Source organism: Macaca mulatta, chromosome 7 (genome assembly GCF_049350105.2).
Source record: "Macaca mulatta isolate MMU2019108-1 chromosome 7, T2T-MMU8v2.0, whole genome shotgun sequence".
Lineage (NCBI taxonomy): Eukaryota > Metazoa > Chordata > Mammalia > Primates > Cercopithecidae > Macaca > Macaca mulatta.
In genome coordinates this window covers 41,828,374-41,847,094 of record NC_133412.1, presented here as the reverse complement: position 1 = coordinate 41,847,094, position 18,721 = coordinate 41,828,374, and the positions used below count along the sequence as shown (strand labels likewise).

The 18,721-nt window shown below is 44.0% G+C and overlaps 1 protein-coding gene and 1 long non-coding RNA gene across 3 annotated transcripts in view; one reads left to right on the top strand and one right to left on the bottom strand.

The window, feature by feature from the left end:
- TRIP4 (thyroid hormone receptor interactor 4) overlaps window positions 1–18,721 on the bottom strand; it is a 72,152-nt gene that overhangs the window by 3,189 nt on the left and 50,242 nt on the right. For both annotated transcript variants that reach the window (XM_077938090.1, NM_001266220.1), the window contains one exon: window positions 7,321–7,423. In XM_077938090.1, the coding sequence (XP_077794216.1) occupies window positions 7,321–7,423 (103 nt within the window). The remainder of the gene's footprint in view (window positions 1–7,320; window positions 7,424–18,721) is intronic.
- LOC106999213 (uncharacterized) overlaps window positions 1–18,721 on the top strand; it is a 39,830-nt gene that overhangs the window by 9,261 nt on the left and 11,848 nt on the right. Inside the window, exons 2-3 of the long non-coding RNA XR_001445939.3 lie at window positions 1,860–1,905; window positions 7,543–7,907. This is a non-coding gene — a long non-coding RNA (uncharacterized LOC106999213). The remainder of the gene's footprint in view (window positions 1–1,859; window positions 1,906–7,542; window positions 7,908–18,721) is intronic.

Genomic DNA, 18,721 nt, shown 5'->3' with positions numbered 1-18,721 from the left:
GGAATATTTGCATTATATATACTTACTGGTTAAGTATCCCAAATCCAGAAATCCAAAATCCCAAATGCTCCAATTAGCATATCCTTTGAGCATCATGTTGAAGCTCAAAAAGGATTAGATTTTGCATTTCAGATTTTCAGATTTGGGGCAGGGTGTGGTGGCTCATGCCTGTAATCCCAGTACTTTGGGAGGCCAAGGCAGGCAGATCGCTTGAGCCCAGGAGTTCCAGAGCAGTCTGGCCAACATGGCGAAACCCTGTCTGTACCAAAAAAACCAAGCCCTCCCCCACCCCCCTCCTCAAAAATCTGCTGGGTATGGTGGTGCAAGCCTGGAGTCCCAGCTACTCGGGAGGCTGAGACAGGAGGATGGCTTGAGCCCAGGAGGCAGAGGTTGCAGTGAGCCAAGATCTCATGCTATTGCCCTCCAGCGTGAGCAACAGAGTGAGACCCTATCTAAAAAAAAGATTTTTTTTTTTTTTTTTGGGCCGGGCACAGTGGCTCACGTCTGTAATCCCTGCACTTTGGGAGGCAGGCAGATCACCTGAGGTCAGAAGTTTAAGACTAGCCTGGTCAAAATGGTGAAACCCCGTCTCTACTCAAAATACAAAAATTAGTTGGGCATGGTGGAGGGCATCTATAATTCCAGCTACTCAGGAGGCTGAGGCAGCAGAATCGCTTGAACCTAGGAGGTGGAAGTTCCAGTGAGCTGAGATTGTACCATTGCACTCCAGCCTGGGCAACAAGAGTAAAACTCAAAAAAATAATAATAATAATAATAAAAATAAAAGCAATAAAAAATTAGCCGGGTATGGTGGTACAGGCCTATAGTCCCAGCTACTTGGGAGGCTGAGGTGGGAGAATTGCTTGAGCCAGGGAAGCAGAGGTTGCAGTGAGCTGAGTTCACACCACTACACTCCAGCCTGGGTGACAGAGTGAGACCCAGTCTCAAAAAAAAAAAAAAAAAAAATTCTGGCCGGGCGCGGTGGCTCAAGCCTGTAATCCCAGCACTCTGGGAGGCCGAGATGGGCGGATCACGAGGTCAGGAGATTGAGACCATCCTGGCTAACACAGTGAAACCCCGTCTCTACTAAAAAATACAAAAAACTAGCCGGGCGAGGTGGCGGGCGCCTGTAGTCCCAGCTACTCAGGAGGCTGAGGCAGGAGAATGGCGTGAACCTGGGAGGTGGAGCTTGCAGTGAGCTGAGATCCGGCCACTGCACTCCAGCCTGGGCGACACAGCGAGACTCCATCTCAAAAAAAAAAAAAAAAAAATTCAGATTTGGGATGCTCAGCCTATAACTAAAATAATATATATTAAAGTGCTTCAGGCTGGGTGTGGCTTATGTCTGTACTCCCAGCACTTTGGGAGGCCAAGGCAAGCAAATCACTTGAGGTCAGGAGTTCAAGACCAGCCTGACCAACATGGTGAAACCCCATCTCTACTAAAAATACAAACATTAGTTGGGTGTGGTGGCGCTCACCTGTAATCCCAGCTACTCGGGAGGCCGAGGTAGGAGAATTGCTTGAACCCAGGAGGCAGAGGTTGCAGTGAGCTGAGATCTTGCCAGTGCACTCCAGCCTGGGCAACAGAGCAAGATCCCATCTCAAAAAAAAAAAAAAAAAAAAGGCTTCATAAATTCAAAGTCTCCGGAAGAAGTAAGGGTGGTCATATTATTTATGCTGAGGCTTGGGAGTTAGGTTTCTTAGTTATGGTTTCAATTTCATCTTTCATTTACCATATAACCCCAGGCAAGTCTTTTAATTACTTATTTCAGATTCCTCATAAGAAAAAAATACATATCATTTTCTTCACATTCTTAAAGCTTCACTGAATAAGAACATTCCTATTTTACGTTTCAGGAAACTCCAGTATGATTATGAAAGCCCTCAAGTGAGACCAGCTCAGGTAAGATCAACCCATCAGAATAAAACACCCAATGGTAGGCAGACTAATCTCTGGCTTCAGTGATGATGTCTAAAATGGAAAGCTAATAGGAGAAACAAGATACAAGAAGAACAAGGATTTCCAGTATATTCCCAGGAATTCAGACGTTCTTTCATCCCTTAGGCTGCCTAAAAAAAATCAGACTTTTGCCAACAATCTGTGAACTCCTTACAATCATGGACATTTTGTATCCCTAAAGTCTAATAGAGTGATTGCCAATAGAGGCAACTCTTGGGCCAGCTGTGGGCAATGATGGTAAGGGACCAGGGCTTCTTGTGGAAAGCAGCAGTCATCACGACTGTCCTTAGATTGCAGGAACTTTAAGCTCTGAATTCTAGTTCAGCCTGGGCTTCTAAGATCAGGATCTGGATAGTGGACCACAGTAAGATACAATACATCCTCTTCAGGGTAGGGTGTAACACTTAGTTTCTGTATTTCCCCAGTATTTTTACATTTAATACCTAAATCATTTCAGTGTTAAACCACATCCTCAATCATAGTGCCTAAAAGAAAATCAAATGCATGTGCAGCAGATGGGCAAGAAGTTAAAAGGGGAAAAAATATTTGTCATCAATTGATATAACTCTCACAGGAATTTTCACATGGTTTGCAAAAGATATAAGGTGCATTAGTTTATAGAGCATGTTGTTAAATTTAAAAATTTTCCTTTATCTGAGTATTCAACCTATATAAAGCAGACACAGAGCCAGGTGATACCCTACTGTATATTGCTTTTTTCTGAATTACTTCAATTTCAGGAGACACAATTAAGGTCAAGCAAACTCAAATTTACACTTCCAAAAACAAACAAATCAAAGTATACACCTTTAAGGCATTTATATACATATATATGATACAACACATAATATATATATATATATATGATACAACACATAAATGGGTCATATTCTAAAAGTTTATTTGCAAGTCTGAAGTTTAGAACCTGAAGCCAGGAGTAGTAGTGTGTATCTGTAGTTCCAGCTACTTGGGAGGCTCAGGCAGGAGGACCTCTTGAACCCAGAGTTCAAGGCCAGCCTAGGCAACATAGTGAGACCCCTGTCTCAAAAATAAAAGTTTGGAATTTCAAATATATTTATCATAGAACTAATCTGTAAAGGGTGGCTACGTTCCTAAGCCATCCCACAAAAAAAAAAAAAAAAAAAATTAAGCCATAGTGTTATAAGTAAAGCAGACTATTAATTAATTTTTTTTTAGAGACAGGATCTCGCTCTGTCATCCAAGCTGGAATGCAGTATTGCAATCATAGCGCATTGCAGCCTTGAACTCCTGGGCTGAAGCAATATTTCTGCCTCAGCCTCCCAAGTAGCTGGCACTACAGGCACATGCCACCACACTGGAATAATTTTTTTTTTTTTTTTTTTTTTGTAGAGACAGGGTCTCGCTATGTTACTCAGGCTGGTCTCAAATTCCTGGCTTCAAGGGATCCTCCTGCCTCAGCTTCCTAAAGTGCTGGGATTACAGACATGAGCCACTGTGCCTGACCAAGTATTAATATTATTAATGCTATTAAACTTAATCACTTCATGTAATAATATATCTAGGGGAAAATGTGATAACCATTCCAAATTAAGAGGCGTGTATGTATTTTCCCCAATGTAACTGGGATTAAAGACTTTTCCAGCTTAAACTACTGGAGGTATCCCCTAGGACCTAACGGAAGAGAGTTCTGGCAGAGTAGGAGGTTTTTAGAGAGGCCGAGGTAAATGGATCACCTGAGCTCAGGAGTTCGAGATCAGCCTGGGCAACATGGCAAGACCCCATTTCTAGCAAAAATACAAAAAATTAGCCAGGCATGGTGGCGTGCGCCTGTGGTCCCAGCTACCTAGGAGGCTGAGGTGGGAAGATCACTTGAGCCTGGGAGGTGGAGGTTGCAGTGAGTCGAGATTGTTCCACTGCACTCCAACCTGCATGACAGAGTAAGACCCCATCTCAAAATAAGATTTTCACTACCTATTGTTTCTGTGCAGTTTTTAACCTTGTCTAGTCTACCATTAACTAACAGAAACAATAGGAAAAAGATAGGAATTTTTTTTTTTTTTTGAGACAGAGTCTCGCTCTGTCAACCCAGGCTGGAGTGCAGTGGCGTGATCTCAGCTCACTGCAAACTCCGCCTCCTGGGTTCACGCCATTCTCCTGCCTCAGCCTCCCAAGTAGCTGGGACTACAGGCGCCCGCCACCACGCCCGGCTAATTTTTTGTATTTTTAGTAGAGACAGGGTTTCACTGTGGTCCCGATCTCCTGACCTTGTGATCCACCTCAGCCTCCCAAAGTGCTAGGATTACAGGCGTGAGCCATTGCGCCCGGCCTAAAGATAGGAATTTATTAAAGCTTTCTCCTAAGAATGTCACTCCCCTCCCCATCATGAAACCTTATGGAGAAAAATGAAGGCCCTAAAGGTCCTGAAGTTATAGAGAAAGTACTAAAGTAAAACGTTTCAGAGAAATATCTAAACCCCACACAGAACATTTTTTCACAGGACTTTAGGCAGCAGATGAAAACCAAGCCAGGGGAAGAAGCTACGAAAAGGGAAGTAGGACTAAAGATCAAGTAACAGTGGGTCTGAGAGAGAGTATCTACCACCGTTTCCTCCTACCACCAGTGTTGCCACCAGTGCCTAGAGGAAGGTGAAAATGAAATGGAGGAGGAAGGGGTAGACTGCCAGAACCAAAACAGAGAGAGGGTAAAATGGAGATCTAAATTCTAAATAGGGCCAGGTGTGGTGGCTCACACCTGTAATCCTAACACTTTAGGAGGCCAAGGCAGGAGGATCACTTGAGACCAAACTGGGCAACATAGTGAGACCTCATCTCTACCAAAAATTTAAAAATCATCTGGGTGTGGTGGCACATACCTGTAGTCCCAGCTACTTTGGGGGCTGAGGTGGGAGGATTACTTTATCCCAGGAAGTGGAGGCTGCAATGAGTCATAATTGCACAACTGCACTCCAGGCTAGGTGACAGGCCGAGGCCCTATCTCAAAAATAAATAAATCCTTAATAGTGGAGAAAAGAAAGGATTTCCAGGGCTACTGGGCCACCAACTGGAGTACCGTCTGAAGTAAATAATTTGTGTCAGTTAAGGGCAACTTGGTTCAGATCTTCCAATGTGTAGGAATCTTAGGATCTTATCAATCAAAATGTTGCCTGAATGTTGCAGTAAATATACATTAATATGAATTCCTACTCCAAGCATTTCATTTTTTGATTCAAAGCAGTGCTACTTAAAGTGTAGCCAGCTGGCCAACAGCATCAGTATCACCTGAGAGCAGGATTGAGGAACCTGTGTTTTAACAGCTTGCTAGGTGATTTTTAGTTACATTATAGTTTGAGAAGTACTTCTCTAGGGCATAGATTTATAAAATGGCTAGTTGGTCCCCAAAGTATTGGATGAGGGAGAGTTGTGCACCAGTGAGGACAATGCATGCCCTAGAATCACGCAATTCATACAATGGGAAAGCAGTGACAAAGAGGCACAAAATGGTAACTGACATGAGCAAATGGGAGAGAGTTGCTGATGTTGCTTTTCCAAGGATGTTAGGCAGGGAGGACACCACCACTATATATGTGGGGTTTTTTTGTTTTGTTTTGTTTTGTTTTGAGACGGAGTCTCGCTCTGTTGCCCAGGCTGGAGTGCAGTGGTGCAGCCTCGACTCACTGTAAGCTCTACCTCCCGGGTTCACACCATTCTCCTGCCTCAGCCTCCCGAGTAGCCGGGACTACAGGCACCTGCTACCATGCCTGGCTAATTTTTTGTATGTTTAGTACAAACAGGGTTTCACTGTGTTAGCCAGGATGGTCTCGATCTTCTGACCTTGTGATCCACCCGCCTCGGCCTCCCCAAGTGCTGGGATTACAGGCGTAAGCCACAGCGCCTGGCCCACTGTATGTGTTTTGAGACTGCTTTGAAATAGAAGAGGCTGCTCTGGGACAGAGGAAGACAAGATGGGTCCCAGCTACTCAGGACGCTGATGTGGGAGGATTAGACCTGGGAGGTGTAGGCTACAGTGGGCCATGATCATGCCACTGCACTCCAGCCTGGGTGACAGAGCAAGACCCTGTCTCAATCAATTAACTAATAAAAATTTTAAAAAGGAATGAAAAGCAAGAGAGCCAAGGCCGTACTCTGGGAACCAATAATGAAGAGAAATGTGGGAAGTGGTGTCTCTAAAACAGATGCTCAATAAATACTTAAAATGTTAAGTCTTTTTTTTTTTTGAGATGGAGTTTCACTCTTGTTGCCTAGGCTGGAGTGCAGTGGCGCAATCTCAGCTCAACTGCAACCTCCACCTCCCAAGTTCAAGCGATTCTCCCATCTCAGCCTCCCGAGTAGCTGGGATTACAGGCGCCCACCACCATGCCCAGTTAATTTTTTGTATTTTTAGTAGAGATGGGGTTTCACCATGTTGACCAGGCTGGTCTCGAACTCCTGACCTCAGATGATCCACCCATCTGAGCCTCCCAAAGTGCTGGGATTACAGGCATGAGCCACCACGCCCAGCCCTTATTCTTGAGTTGAATACTGAACAATGAATAAATGGATAAATGACAATGTTGCCACTGCACTGCCTTACTACTTCCTTTAATGAGCAGTACAGTGGGGCAAAACACTCTTTTGGCTGACAAATAGCATTTTAATGTAATAGGATCTGAAATAGAAGTTTCGAGTGACTTACTATGCCGATAATTGTGGATCAAGGTATACTTTGGAAAGGCTTTACTGTAGTTAACCTAACAAAGTTATTGATAAGCATAATTATATTAAGCCTCCAACACTAGGGACATACAGAACACAGTAAAAAAAAATTTTTTTTTTTTTTTTTTTGAGACGGAGCCTCACTCTGTTACCAGGCTGGAGTGCAATGGCACAATCTCAGCTCACTGTAACCTCTGCCTCCCAGGTTCAAGCGCTTCTCCTGCCTCAGCTTCCCAGTTCTCAGCTGGGACTACAGGCACTACAGGCACATGCCACCACACCCAGCTATTTTTTTTTTTTTTTTAATCTTAGTAGAGATGGGGTTTCACCATGTTGGCCAGGATGGTCTTGATGCCTTGACCTCGTGATCCGCCTGCCTCAGCCTCCCAAAGTGCTGGGATTACAGGCATGAGCCACCATGCCCAGCCAAAAGGGAAGATTTTATAAAAATCTAGACAAGTGAGATGCAAGACAAAAAAATAAAAAGAAAAGAAAAGAAAATTAGACCATCAAAGATGATGACTTACAGGCTGATCCAAAGGTAGTGGGTTACTTCAACTGATTGTTCACAGTCAGTTACAGATTAAACTCCTTGTTCTACTTTTTTCCCCATTCCTCACTACTGCACTTGACTGGTCTTAAAGAAAAAAAAATCATGACTTACAGATTTTTGGATTTCCTTTAATAGGAAACTTCACAACCATTTCCTGAGGATTTTTGCAGATGAAAACAAATGGAGAATCAGATTCTTGACTGATGTCTGGAAACTGTGAAATATAAAAATAAAAAGTTCAGGCTAGTTGGGACAAGTTTTGAATTTAAGGAGATCAGAAGATGTCCCAGATTTCACCTCAACATTCTGATGATAGTACTCTCCATTTCACAGGTGAAGAGGATTATGCTTAACAAGCAAGAACAAACCCACACCTTTCTACAATCCTTAGTACAGCATTATACAATCTATTGCCTGCCATCTCTGATTTCCTTTAGTGGGAACAACTTCATTGAAAAAAAAAAAAGGATACCTGAAATCCTCCCAGAAGAATCAGAACTGACTGTTCTTTTATCACAAACAACCAAGAATCAGGAGATTCAGAGATCTCCTTGGGGAACATCAGGTACCCACAAGGTTCAACTCATGTGAAGCACTGGAACACTTAAGAAAAATAAAACATCTGTGGAAATTCTGCCAGAAACAGTACACATAGCCCTTCTCTCGCTAAACGGAAGGAAGATGATTCATTCTGAAAGGTATGAACATGCAAAAGCTGTTTTGCTGGATGCTTTCCAGATCTACTTCGGGTGAAAAGGTAACTGGTAGAGCAATTCTGAAAATTATTTAGAAACCTCCTTTGGATCTCTTATCATAAAACAAATCTGTGTGAATAGTTAGGACTTTTACTTTTTTTGTAAAAACAGACACAGAACCTAGAGTAAGACTATGCTGGCTACACAATCACAATTTAAGAACAATTGGGGGTTAGCAATGGTTAACTGATCTGGAATTTCATTATTTCCTATCTTATTATGTCTTATGTTTGGCATGTTCAACAAATATGACTCATAGGCTTCTGGGTCAGACTTCATTACCAGAGAAGCCTTTCTCGTAGTAACTACCATCAAAAGTATGAAATTACCTGTATTTTCCACCCTTATTTGACTGCTAAGATATGCCTCCTAAAGTCTAAGCCACTAAAAGTTTCATTTTAAAAAGTAAGGAAATTCAAATTTCTCTGTAACTAGAAGCATGAATAGTTAAACTTTTTTACTGACCACTCTTGTCCTACATGATAAGTGATGCTGTGGGGAAAACGGAAGGGATTTTTAGCAGCATCTGGTCCTGCCCACACACCATGGCTTTCAGTGTGGAAGAGGTGGGACATGTACTTTGTTTTTATTTTGTTTTTTTTTTAAGAGATGGGGTCTCGCTATGTTGCCAAGGCTGATCTCAAACTCCTGGACCCAAATGATTCTCCTGCCTCAACCTCCCAAAGTTCTGGGATTATAGGAGAGAGCCACCACACTCAGCCAATAAAACAAACTTAATATTAACTATCGGCCATAATCATATTAATAGGCAGGGTCAAATGTTCATGGTAGAAAAGTAAGGCTAAAGACACAAGGGTAAACCCTCTTCTTTCTTACCCCTTTTATCTTCAGAAGCCAAAGAAAAGCAAGGCCCAGCTGTTATTGCTGGGTATTAGAAGGAAATAAGCTCTGCACAAGATCCATGCTGAGGTGCTTTGGCACAAATAAAACCAGAGGCTGCCATCAAGATCACTAAACCTAATTCTACAGAGACCAGAGCAGCAGCAGTCATAATTACCATCTCTTTAATTTTCCTATTTTTCCTTCCCTGTGGCTTAGAGACCATTGAGGCAAAGGACAATCACAGCTCTGCTTTTCCAACACCACAAACCATTTCAGCCAATCTCTCCTCTTTCTTCCATATCAATAACTTTTGCCTCTCTACTGGATCAATCCTATTAACACACAAACATCCTGTAATGTCTGACATGAAACAAAGTCTCTTATCCAGATCCCACATCCTCCTCCAGCTACTACTAATTTCTCAGATTCCCATTACAACAAAATTCATCAAAAGATTATCTGTACTCCTTTAATTTCTTTAGATTCTTTAAATCTGCCTTTAATTTCTCTCGTACTTTTTTCTCCAATTCACTATAAATAGGCTTTCGCTCTCATCATTCCATCAAAATTATTCTTGTAAAGGTCACTGTTGACTTCCATATTGCTAAATCAAATGGTCAATTCTCAGTTCTCACCTTTTTTTTTTTTTTTTTGAGACGGAGTCTTGCGTTCTCACACAGGCTGGAGTGCAGTGGCACAATCTCGGCTCACTGCAACCTCTGCCTCCCGGGTTCAAGCAATTCTCCTGCCTCAGCCTCCCAAGTAGCTGGGATTACAGGTGCCTGCCACCATGCCCAGCTAATTTTTGTATTTTTAGTAGAGATGGGGTTTCACCATGTTGGCCAGGATGGTCTCAATCTCTTGACCTTGTGATCCGCCTGCCTCGGCCTCCCAAAGTGCTGGGATTATAGGCGTGAGCCACTGCACCTGGCCTTTTTTTTTTTTTTTGAGATGGAATCTCACTCTGTCACCCAAGCTGGAGTGCAATGGTGTGATATTGGCTCACTGCAACCTCTGCTTCCCGGGTTCAAGCGATTCTCCTGCCTCAGCCTCCCGAGTAGCTGGGATTACAGACGTCTGCCACCACGCCCAGCTAATTTTGTATTTTTAGTAGAAATGGGGTTTCACCATGTTGGCCAGGCTGGTCTTGAACTCCTGACCTCAAGTAATCCACCCGTCTCAGCCTCCGAAAGTATTGGGATTACAGGTGTGAGCCACCGCGCCCGGCTCAGTTCTCATTTTAATTGATCTATCTGTAGTAGAACTTGATAGCTTTTTTTTAAATCTTTACTCTTGCCATCCAGAGATAGAATTCTTTTCTCTGGTTAGGCAGGTGGCTCACACTTCTAATCCCAGAATTTTGGAAGGCCCAGGCAGGAGGACTGCTTGAGCCCAGGAGTTTGGGACCAGCCTGGGCAACATGGCAAGACCTCATCTCTACAAAAAATAAAACATTAAAAAAATTAGCCAAGCATGGTGGCACACACTCTAGCCTGGGCAAGAGTGAGACCCTGTCTCAAAACAAAAAAGCAAAAATATATCCAATATCTCACCATTTCTTAAGACTTCATTGGCTACTTCCCTGGTCCAACCATCATGTCTCCCTGGGTTTCTGTAATAACCTCCTAAGTGGTCTGTTTCTGCCCTTAACTTCCCTCTTGGTCTATTCTCAACAGAGCCACCAGAACTAATTTTTTTTTTTTTAATATCATATCACGCCATTCTTCTGCTTAAAACTCTCCAATGGGTTTTCATCTAAATCAGAATAAAAGTTTAAGTTCTTGCTTACCACCTACAAGTCCCTGGACAATCTGGCCCCCCATTTCCTCTCTGATACTTTCTCTTACTTATCTCCCTCATTTTCATTCCACTCTTGCCACACTGGCTTCTTTGTTGTTCCTGCCTCAGGTTTTTTGGACTTGCCTTTTCCTTCTTCCTGGAATGCTTTTCACCCTAGGAATTTCCATGGCTTCTTCCCTCTCTTCCTTCAGAACTTTGTTCAAATGTCAACATTTAGTGAATATTCTTGATAACCCTATTTAAAATCACAGCACCAAATTCCCCACAAACTTGGCATTCTTAACCTCCCTCTCCAGTCTTATTTTTTATTTTTTTTTTTGAGACGGAGTCTCGCTCTGTCGCCCAGGCTGGAGTGCAGTGGTGCGATCTCGGTTCACTGCAACCTCCGCCTCCCGGGTTCACGCCATTCTCTGGCCTCAGCCTCTCAAGTGGCTGGGACTACAAGTGCCCACCACTACGCCCGGCTAATTTTTTGTATTTTAGTAGAGACGGGGTTTCACTGTGTTAGCCAGGATGGCTTCAATCTATTGACCTCGTGATCCACCTGTCTCGGCCTCCCAAAGTGCTGGGATTACAGGCATGAGCCACCACACCCGGTCCTCTCCAGCCTTATTTTACCATCATCTGATACACTGTAATTTACTTATTTAAAACTTTTACTTGGTCTCACCTCACTAGGACGAAAGCTCCATGAGGACAGGGATTTTTGTTTTGTTTACTCATCAGCATCTAGGACAGTGCCTGGTTCACAGCAGGCAATCAATAAATACTTGTTGAATAAAAACGCAATGAATGGGCCGGGCTCAGTGAGCCAAGAACGCGCCACTGCACTCCATCCAGGCTGGGTGACAGAGCGAGACTCCGTATCAAAAAAAAAAAATGATTTTACCAACTTGTGCATTAACGTTATTTTATTCATGGTGAATACACACATGCTGGGAATTGGACACTCTTAGAACTGTAACTCTAAGTAAAAGTAGATATTACTCTTAATGTGTTATCCTTAAACTTGTGTCTTGGCAAGTGGTCAATATGGCTCTATGTTTAAGAAAAACCACCCTGAGGCCGGGCGCGGTGGCTCAAGCCTGTAATCCCAGCACTTTGGGAGGCCGAGACGGGCGGATCACGAGGTCAGGAGATCGAAACCATCCTGGCTAACACGGTGAAACCCCGTCTCTATTAAGAAATACAAAAAACTAGCCGGGCGAGGTGGCGGGCGCCTGTAGTCCCAGCTACTCGGGAGGCTGAGGCCGGAGAATGGCGTGAACCCGGGAGGCGGAGCTTGCAGTGAGCTGAGATCCCGCCACTGCACTCCAGCCTGGGCGACAGAGCGAGACTCCGTCTCAAAAAAAAAAAAAAAAAAAAAAAAGAAAAACCACCCTGATGTGTATTAACAGAGTAAGCAAATGTTAAATAGTGGGAAGAACTGGAAAAATTAAATAACAAAGGTTCCTTGGACCCATGATGCCTCACAATAAAGGCAAACATAAAAATCAACTTTCCCAGGTGAATCTCTAAGTTCCTGGTGAATATCCCTTTTCCTACTACTAGCACTGAACTTCAGGGAACTTACAGGAAACAGAGGTGAAAAGCAAAGTGGCCTACAAGGAATAAAGTAAAGCCTATGCATTGGAAGAAGAGATTATTTTTCATTATCAAACACATTAAAACAAAATGAGCTTGGCAGAGCCTCAGTACCTCCAGAAAAAAAAAAAACATAATCCCCACAACCAGGGCCCGGACACTAAAGACCACATTACATACTAACAAGCTGCTATATACTTACATTGTATCCTAACAAGTAAGAGATATTTGGTCTGAAAGTCAGAAAACTAAAATGCAGCTTACCCAGAGAAAGAATAAAAGAAGGGAAGTGAAGAATGTGAATAAGCTCTGGATGTCACATTTTATTTTATATTTATTATTATATTTATTTTATATTTTTATTTATATTTTGTATTTTATATTTATTATTAATTAATTATTTTGAGATAGGGTCTCACTCTGTTGCCCAGGCTAGAGTGAACTGGTGCAAGCACAGCTCACTGTAGCCTGGACCTTCTGGGCTCAAGTGATCCTCCTGACTCAGCCTCCCAAGTAACTGGAACTACAGATGTGCTAATTTTTTTTTTTTTTTAAAGACAAGGTTTCACTCTCACCCAGGCTGGAGTGCAGTGGTATGTTTGTAGCTCACTACAGCCTTGACCTGGAGGGCTCAAGCCACCCTACCTCAGCCTCCTGAGTACTGGAGACTACAGGCCCACACCACCAGACCTGGCTAATTTTATTTTTTTCAAGAGATGGGGTCTCACTGTGTTGCCCAGGCTGGTCTTGAACTCCTGGGCTCAAGGAATCCTCCTTCCTTGGCCTCCCAAAGTGCTAGGATTATAGGCATGAGCCACCACCTTTGACTGCACATCCAGTTTAGAGACAACACTAGATTAAGGGTCACTAACATAGCACAACAGACAGATTAGGGAATTTGGGTTCTAAAATCAAGCATCTAACCAAACTTGATGAAAGACTCCAGGAAGTTGCTGGTATTCTTGCCAATGAGGACTCTGATTCACCAGGTTTCCAGCCTGAGAAGTAGGGGAGGTGGGCCTACTCTGCTTTCATGCTTCACAAATTTCATATCTGTCTAACATAACAGGTAATTAACCACTAAACAGCCATTTTCTTCTCCTATCCAGAGGGAAATTGTTCACCAGTCATCTAAAAAAAACATTTCTTTTAGGCCAGGTGCAATGGCTCAGGACTGTAATGGCCCAGCACTTTGGGAAGCCAAGGCAGGCAGATCGCTTGAACCAGGAGTTCAAGACCAGCCTGGGCAACATGATGAGACTTCATCTCTATTTAAAAAAAAAAAATTTTTTTTAATATATATATATATAATCTCATTTTTTTTGCCATTTTCATAAGAGAAAAAGTTCATTAGCAGTTTTTGTCAACCACCACTGATTCAGTGGCAAATGGGCATTTTCACCAAATCTTCAGGCCTCCCCTTCATTCTTATTCATTCTTGTACTGAAATGATCAATAACTCCTGAACTATGTCACTCTTCACAACAGATTCCCAGATGATCTGTAAATGGTATATCTGTCTCCAGATATAAGATTTATAAGTTGGCCAGGCATGGTGGCTCATGCCTATGATCCTAGCACTTTGGGAGGCCAAGACAGGTGGATTGCTTTAGGCCAGGAGTTCAAAACCAGCCTGGCCAGTATGGTGAAACCCCATTTCTACTAAAAATACAAAAAATTAGCTGGGCATGGTGGCGGGCACCTGTAATCCCAGCCACCCGGGAGGCTGAGGCAGGAGGATCACCTGAACCTGGGAGACGGAGGTTGCAGTGAGCCAAGATCACACCATTGCACTCCAGCCTGGGCAACAAGAGTGAAACTCCATCTCAAAAAAAAAAAAAAAAGATTTGTAAGTTGTTAGTTGAAGAACTAATAACTAAAGCAACAATAATAGGGAATTCATTAACAAAGAACACATATTTGCTATAGGCTTTCTTGGTTTGAATTTTGAGGAACTAGATAGAACATGAAATCAGGGTCTGAAATCTCGTTAGCTGAAAACCAACTCCAAGAAGACTGAGGTGATAATATGCAGAAAGAGAGAAGGAAATGAGTCTGATAAAGAGGTGCAAGAACAAGAGATCCAAGGAAGCATACCCTGCAAGCAACTGTGCTCTGTGATAAACAGTTCTCATTTATATTTTCCTTCAAAGCAATTCAAGGTGTCACAGGAAAACTACCACCCAGGCCCCACTCTACTAGAAGATAAACGTTTTCTTACTTCAGGGTAACCTACTGATCATAGCACTTTGACCAGAGGACAACTCTATATTTGACTAGGGTTGAATAAAGATCATACCAGTTGGCCCAAAGTTGGATAGCTGAACTCCCATATACCAGTAACCCAATTCAAGTCACGTGCCTAATATCTAAGACAGGGGCTTCCAGCTCAATGCTACAGAGACAATTCATATATGCACCAGGTGAAAGGGATAAGTGATAAGACATACACAAATGTATGGATCTTATAGCCATTTGTGGAAGACAATCTGGTTGAAGCAGCTACAACCAGGTCTCATTCTATCCACAGTAACATTTCCACTGTGGTTTTCTGTGCCCTATGGAATCATATGCTAGAACCTCTACATAAAAGAACTCAAGCAAATATATTTTCTCTAAAATTAACCTCATAGCTTTTCTGGCCTGATTCTTCAAGGCCTAACTGGGAATCACCCACTCATGACAATCATTTATTTTGGGTCTTGATTTTAATATAATAGGTTTTCACTCCAACTTAAAGCAGTGAAAACCAGAAGAAAACTGCTTTTAATTAAAGACAGTTTTGGGAGGCTGAGGCAGGTGGATCACCTGAGGTCGGGAGTTCGAGACCAGCCTGACCAACAGAGAGAAACCATGTCTCTACTAAAAATACAAAATTAGCCAGATGTGGTGGTACATGCCTGTAATCCCAGCTACTCGGGAGGCTAAGGCAGGAGAATCGCCTAAGGCCTCCGCCTTGGGAGGCGGAGGTTGTGGTGAGCCAAGATCGTGCCATTGCACTCCAGCCTAGGCAACAAGAGCGAAACTCAAAATAAACAAATGAATGAATGAATGACAGTATGTGGTAAGGTCTTCAACCAACAAAGTCCATTCTGAGACTATTACCTCAGAATGCTGAAGACTCCTCTTGAATCAAGGGCTGTGCCAATTTTAGATTTTATTTTCCCAATGGCTAGTCTGACTCAACTGAAAACTATCCTGAGGCAGTGCTCTGAGAGATCTTTGACTTCACTTAACATATCAAGGTAAGGTCATTGTCAAGCAATCTGGTGTTATTAATGTCAACAATACTCCTTTATCAAATAACATATATTTTAGAACAAAAAAGAAACTTAAGTTGATCTTAGACTTCTCTCATCCTTCATATCCAGTCAAATTACTAAGTCCTATAAACTTTACCTCCTAAACATTCCAATCATCAGTTCCTTTCTCTTCAACTCAACTGACACAGCATTGCTGCAGACCTTCATCATAACTTACCTGGACAACCATGGTAATTTCCTAAATCATCCCCATTTTCAGGCTTGTCCCATCCAGTACATCCTTCCTACGGCTGCCAGGACAATCCTTCTAAAACATGACTCTGGCTGGGTGTGGTGGCTCAGGCCTGTAATCCCAGCACTTAGGGAACCCCAGGTGGGCGAATCACCTGAGATCAGTAGTTCAAGACCAGACTGGACAACATGGTGAAACCCATCTCTACTGAAAATACAAAAAATTAGCTGGGCATGGTGGCGCACACCTGTAATACCAGCTACTCAGGAGGCTGAAAGAGAATTGCTTGAACCTGGGAGGCGGAGGTTGCAGTGAGCCGAGATAATACCACTGCACTCTAGCCTGCATGACAGAGTGAGACTCTGTCTCAAAGAAACAAAAACAAAAAGTAACACAACTTTATATGGGTATCTTTAGAACACAGTTCAAATCCTTTCACATGGCATTTAAGATTTTTCTTTTTTGTTTTTCTGAGATGGAATCTCACCCTGTGACCCAGGCTGGAGTGCAATGGTGCGATCTCAGCTCACTGCAACCTCTGCCTCCCGGGTTCAAGAGATTCTCCAGCCTCAGCCTCCCCAGTAGCTGGGATTACAGGCATGCGCCACCATGCCCTGCTAATTTTTGTTTTTATGTTTAGTACAGACAGGGTTTCACCATGTTGGCTGGGCTGCTCTTGAACTCCCAACCTCGTGATCCATCCACCTCGGCCTCCCAAAGTGCTGGGATTACAGGCGTGAGCCACCGTATCCGGCCAAGATTTTTCATATATCCACCATTGTCTGCCTCTCTATTTATTGTCGTGACCACTTATTGTACACCTACTATATGCCAGGCTATATGTTAGGACACTGGAGATATAAAGGTGAATAAGACATAGATGGTCACCTAGGCCAGGCCTGGTGACTCATGCCTGTAATCCCAGCACTCTGGGAGGCTGAGGCAGGCAGCTCACAAGGTCAGGAGATGGAGACCATCCTGGCCAACATGGTGCAACCCCATCTCTACTAAAAATATAAAAATTAGCTGGGTGTGGTGGCACAAACCTGTAGCCGAGATCGTGGCACTGCACTCCGGCCAGGCAACAGAGTGCGACTCCTTATTAAAAAAAAAAAAAAAAAAAGGCATAGATGGTCACCTAAAGAACTACATGTCAACATATAAATTAAAAAACAAACAGGCCGGGCGCGGTGGCTCAAGCCTGTAATCCCAGCACTTTGGGAGGCCGAGACGGGCGGATCACGAGGTCAGGAGATCGAGACCATCCTGGCTGACACGGTGAAACCCCGTCTCTACTAAAAAAAATACAAAAACTTAGCCGGGCGAGGTGGCGGGCGCCTGTAGTCCCAGCTACTCGGGAGGCTGAGGCAGGAGAATGGCGTAAACCCGGGAGGCGGAGCTTGCAGTGAGCTGAGATCCGGCCAGTGCACTCCAGCCTGGGCGACAGAGCGAGACTCCGTCTCAAAAAAAAACAAACAAACAAACAAACAAACAAACAAAAAAAAGCAATAATGAAAGTATGAACACAGTAGGAGCCCAAAGAAGGAAATTAATCCTGTTAGGGAGGAAATGGGCTGGGGTCAGGGAAGACTTCAGAGAGTAACATCTGAGATTTTTTTTGTAGTTTAGATAGAGTCTTGCTCTGTTGCCCAGGCTAGAGTGCAGTGGCGCGATCTCGGCTCATTGCAACCTCCGCCTCCCAGGTTCAAGCAATTCTCTGCCTCAGCCTCCCGAGTAGCTGGGATTACAGGCGCCTGCCACCATGCCTAGCTAATTTTGTATTCTTTGTTTTTTTTTTTTTTTTGAGACGGAGTCTCGCTCTGTCGCCCAGGCTGGAGTGCAGTGGCGTGATCTCGGCTCACTGCAAGCTCCACCTCCCGGGTTCACGCCATTCTCCTGCCTCAGCCTCCCGAGTAGCTGGGACAACAGGTGCCCGCCACCTCGCCTAGCTAATTTTTTTTGTATTTTAGTAGAGACGGGGTTTCACCGTGTTAGCCAGGATGGTCTCAATCTCCTGACCTCGTGATCCACCCGTCTCGGCCTCCCAAAGTGCTGGGATTACAGGCGTGAGCCACCGCGCCCGGCCTAATTTTGTATCCTTAGTAGAGACAGGGTTTCACCATGCTGCCCAGGCTGGTCTTGAACTCCTGACCTCGTGATCCGCCCACCTCGGCCTCCCTAAGTGCTGGGATTACAGGCGTGAGCCACCGTACCTGGCTGATTTTTTTTTTCTGTTTTTTTTTTTTTTTTTTTTGAGACGGAGTCTCACTCTGTCGCCCAGGCTGGAGTGCAGTGACGTGATCTCGGCTCACTGCAAGCTCTGCCTCCTGGGTTCACGCCATTCTCCTGCCTCAGCCTCCTGAGTAGCTAGGACTACAGGCGCCCGCCACCGCGCCCGGCTAATTTTTTGTATTTTTAGTAGAGACGGGGTTTCACTGTGGTCTCGATCTCCTGACCTTGTGATCCGCCCGTCTCGGCCTCCCAAAGTGCTGGGATTACAGGCGTGAGCCACCGCGCCCGGCCTAATTTTGTATCCTTAGTAGAGACAGGGTTTCACCATGCTGCCCAGGCTGGTCTTGAACTCCTGACCTCGTGATCCGCCCACCTCGGCCTCCCTAAGTGCTGGGATTACAGGCGTGAGCCACCGTACCTGGCTGATTTTTTTTTTCTTTAGAGACAGAGTCTTGCTCTGTCACCCAGGCTGGAGTGCAGTGGCACGATCTCAGCTCACTGCAACCTCTGCCTCCTGGATTCAAGGAATTCTCCTGCCTCAGCCTCCTGAGTAGCTGGGAATACAGGCACATGTCACCACACCTGGCTAATTTTTTTATTTTTAGTAGAGACAGAGTTTCATCATGTTGATCAGGCTGGTCTCAAACTCCTGACCTCAGGTGATCCGCATGCCTCGGCCTCCCAAAATGCTGGGATTACAGGCGTGAGCCACCTGCTCAGCCTGAGATGTTTTAAAGGATGAGCAGGAGCTGTCCTAGTGGACAAGGGCATGGTGACATGATGTAGAATGGTTTATTGAAGAA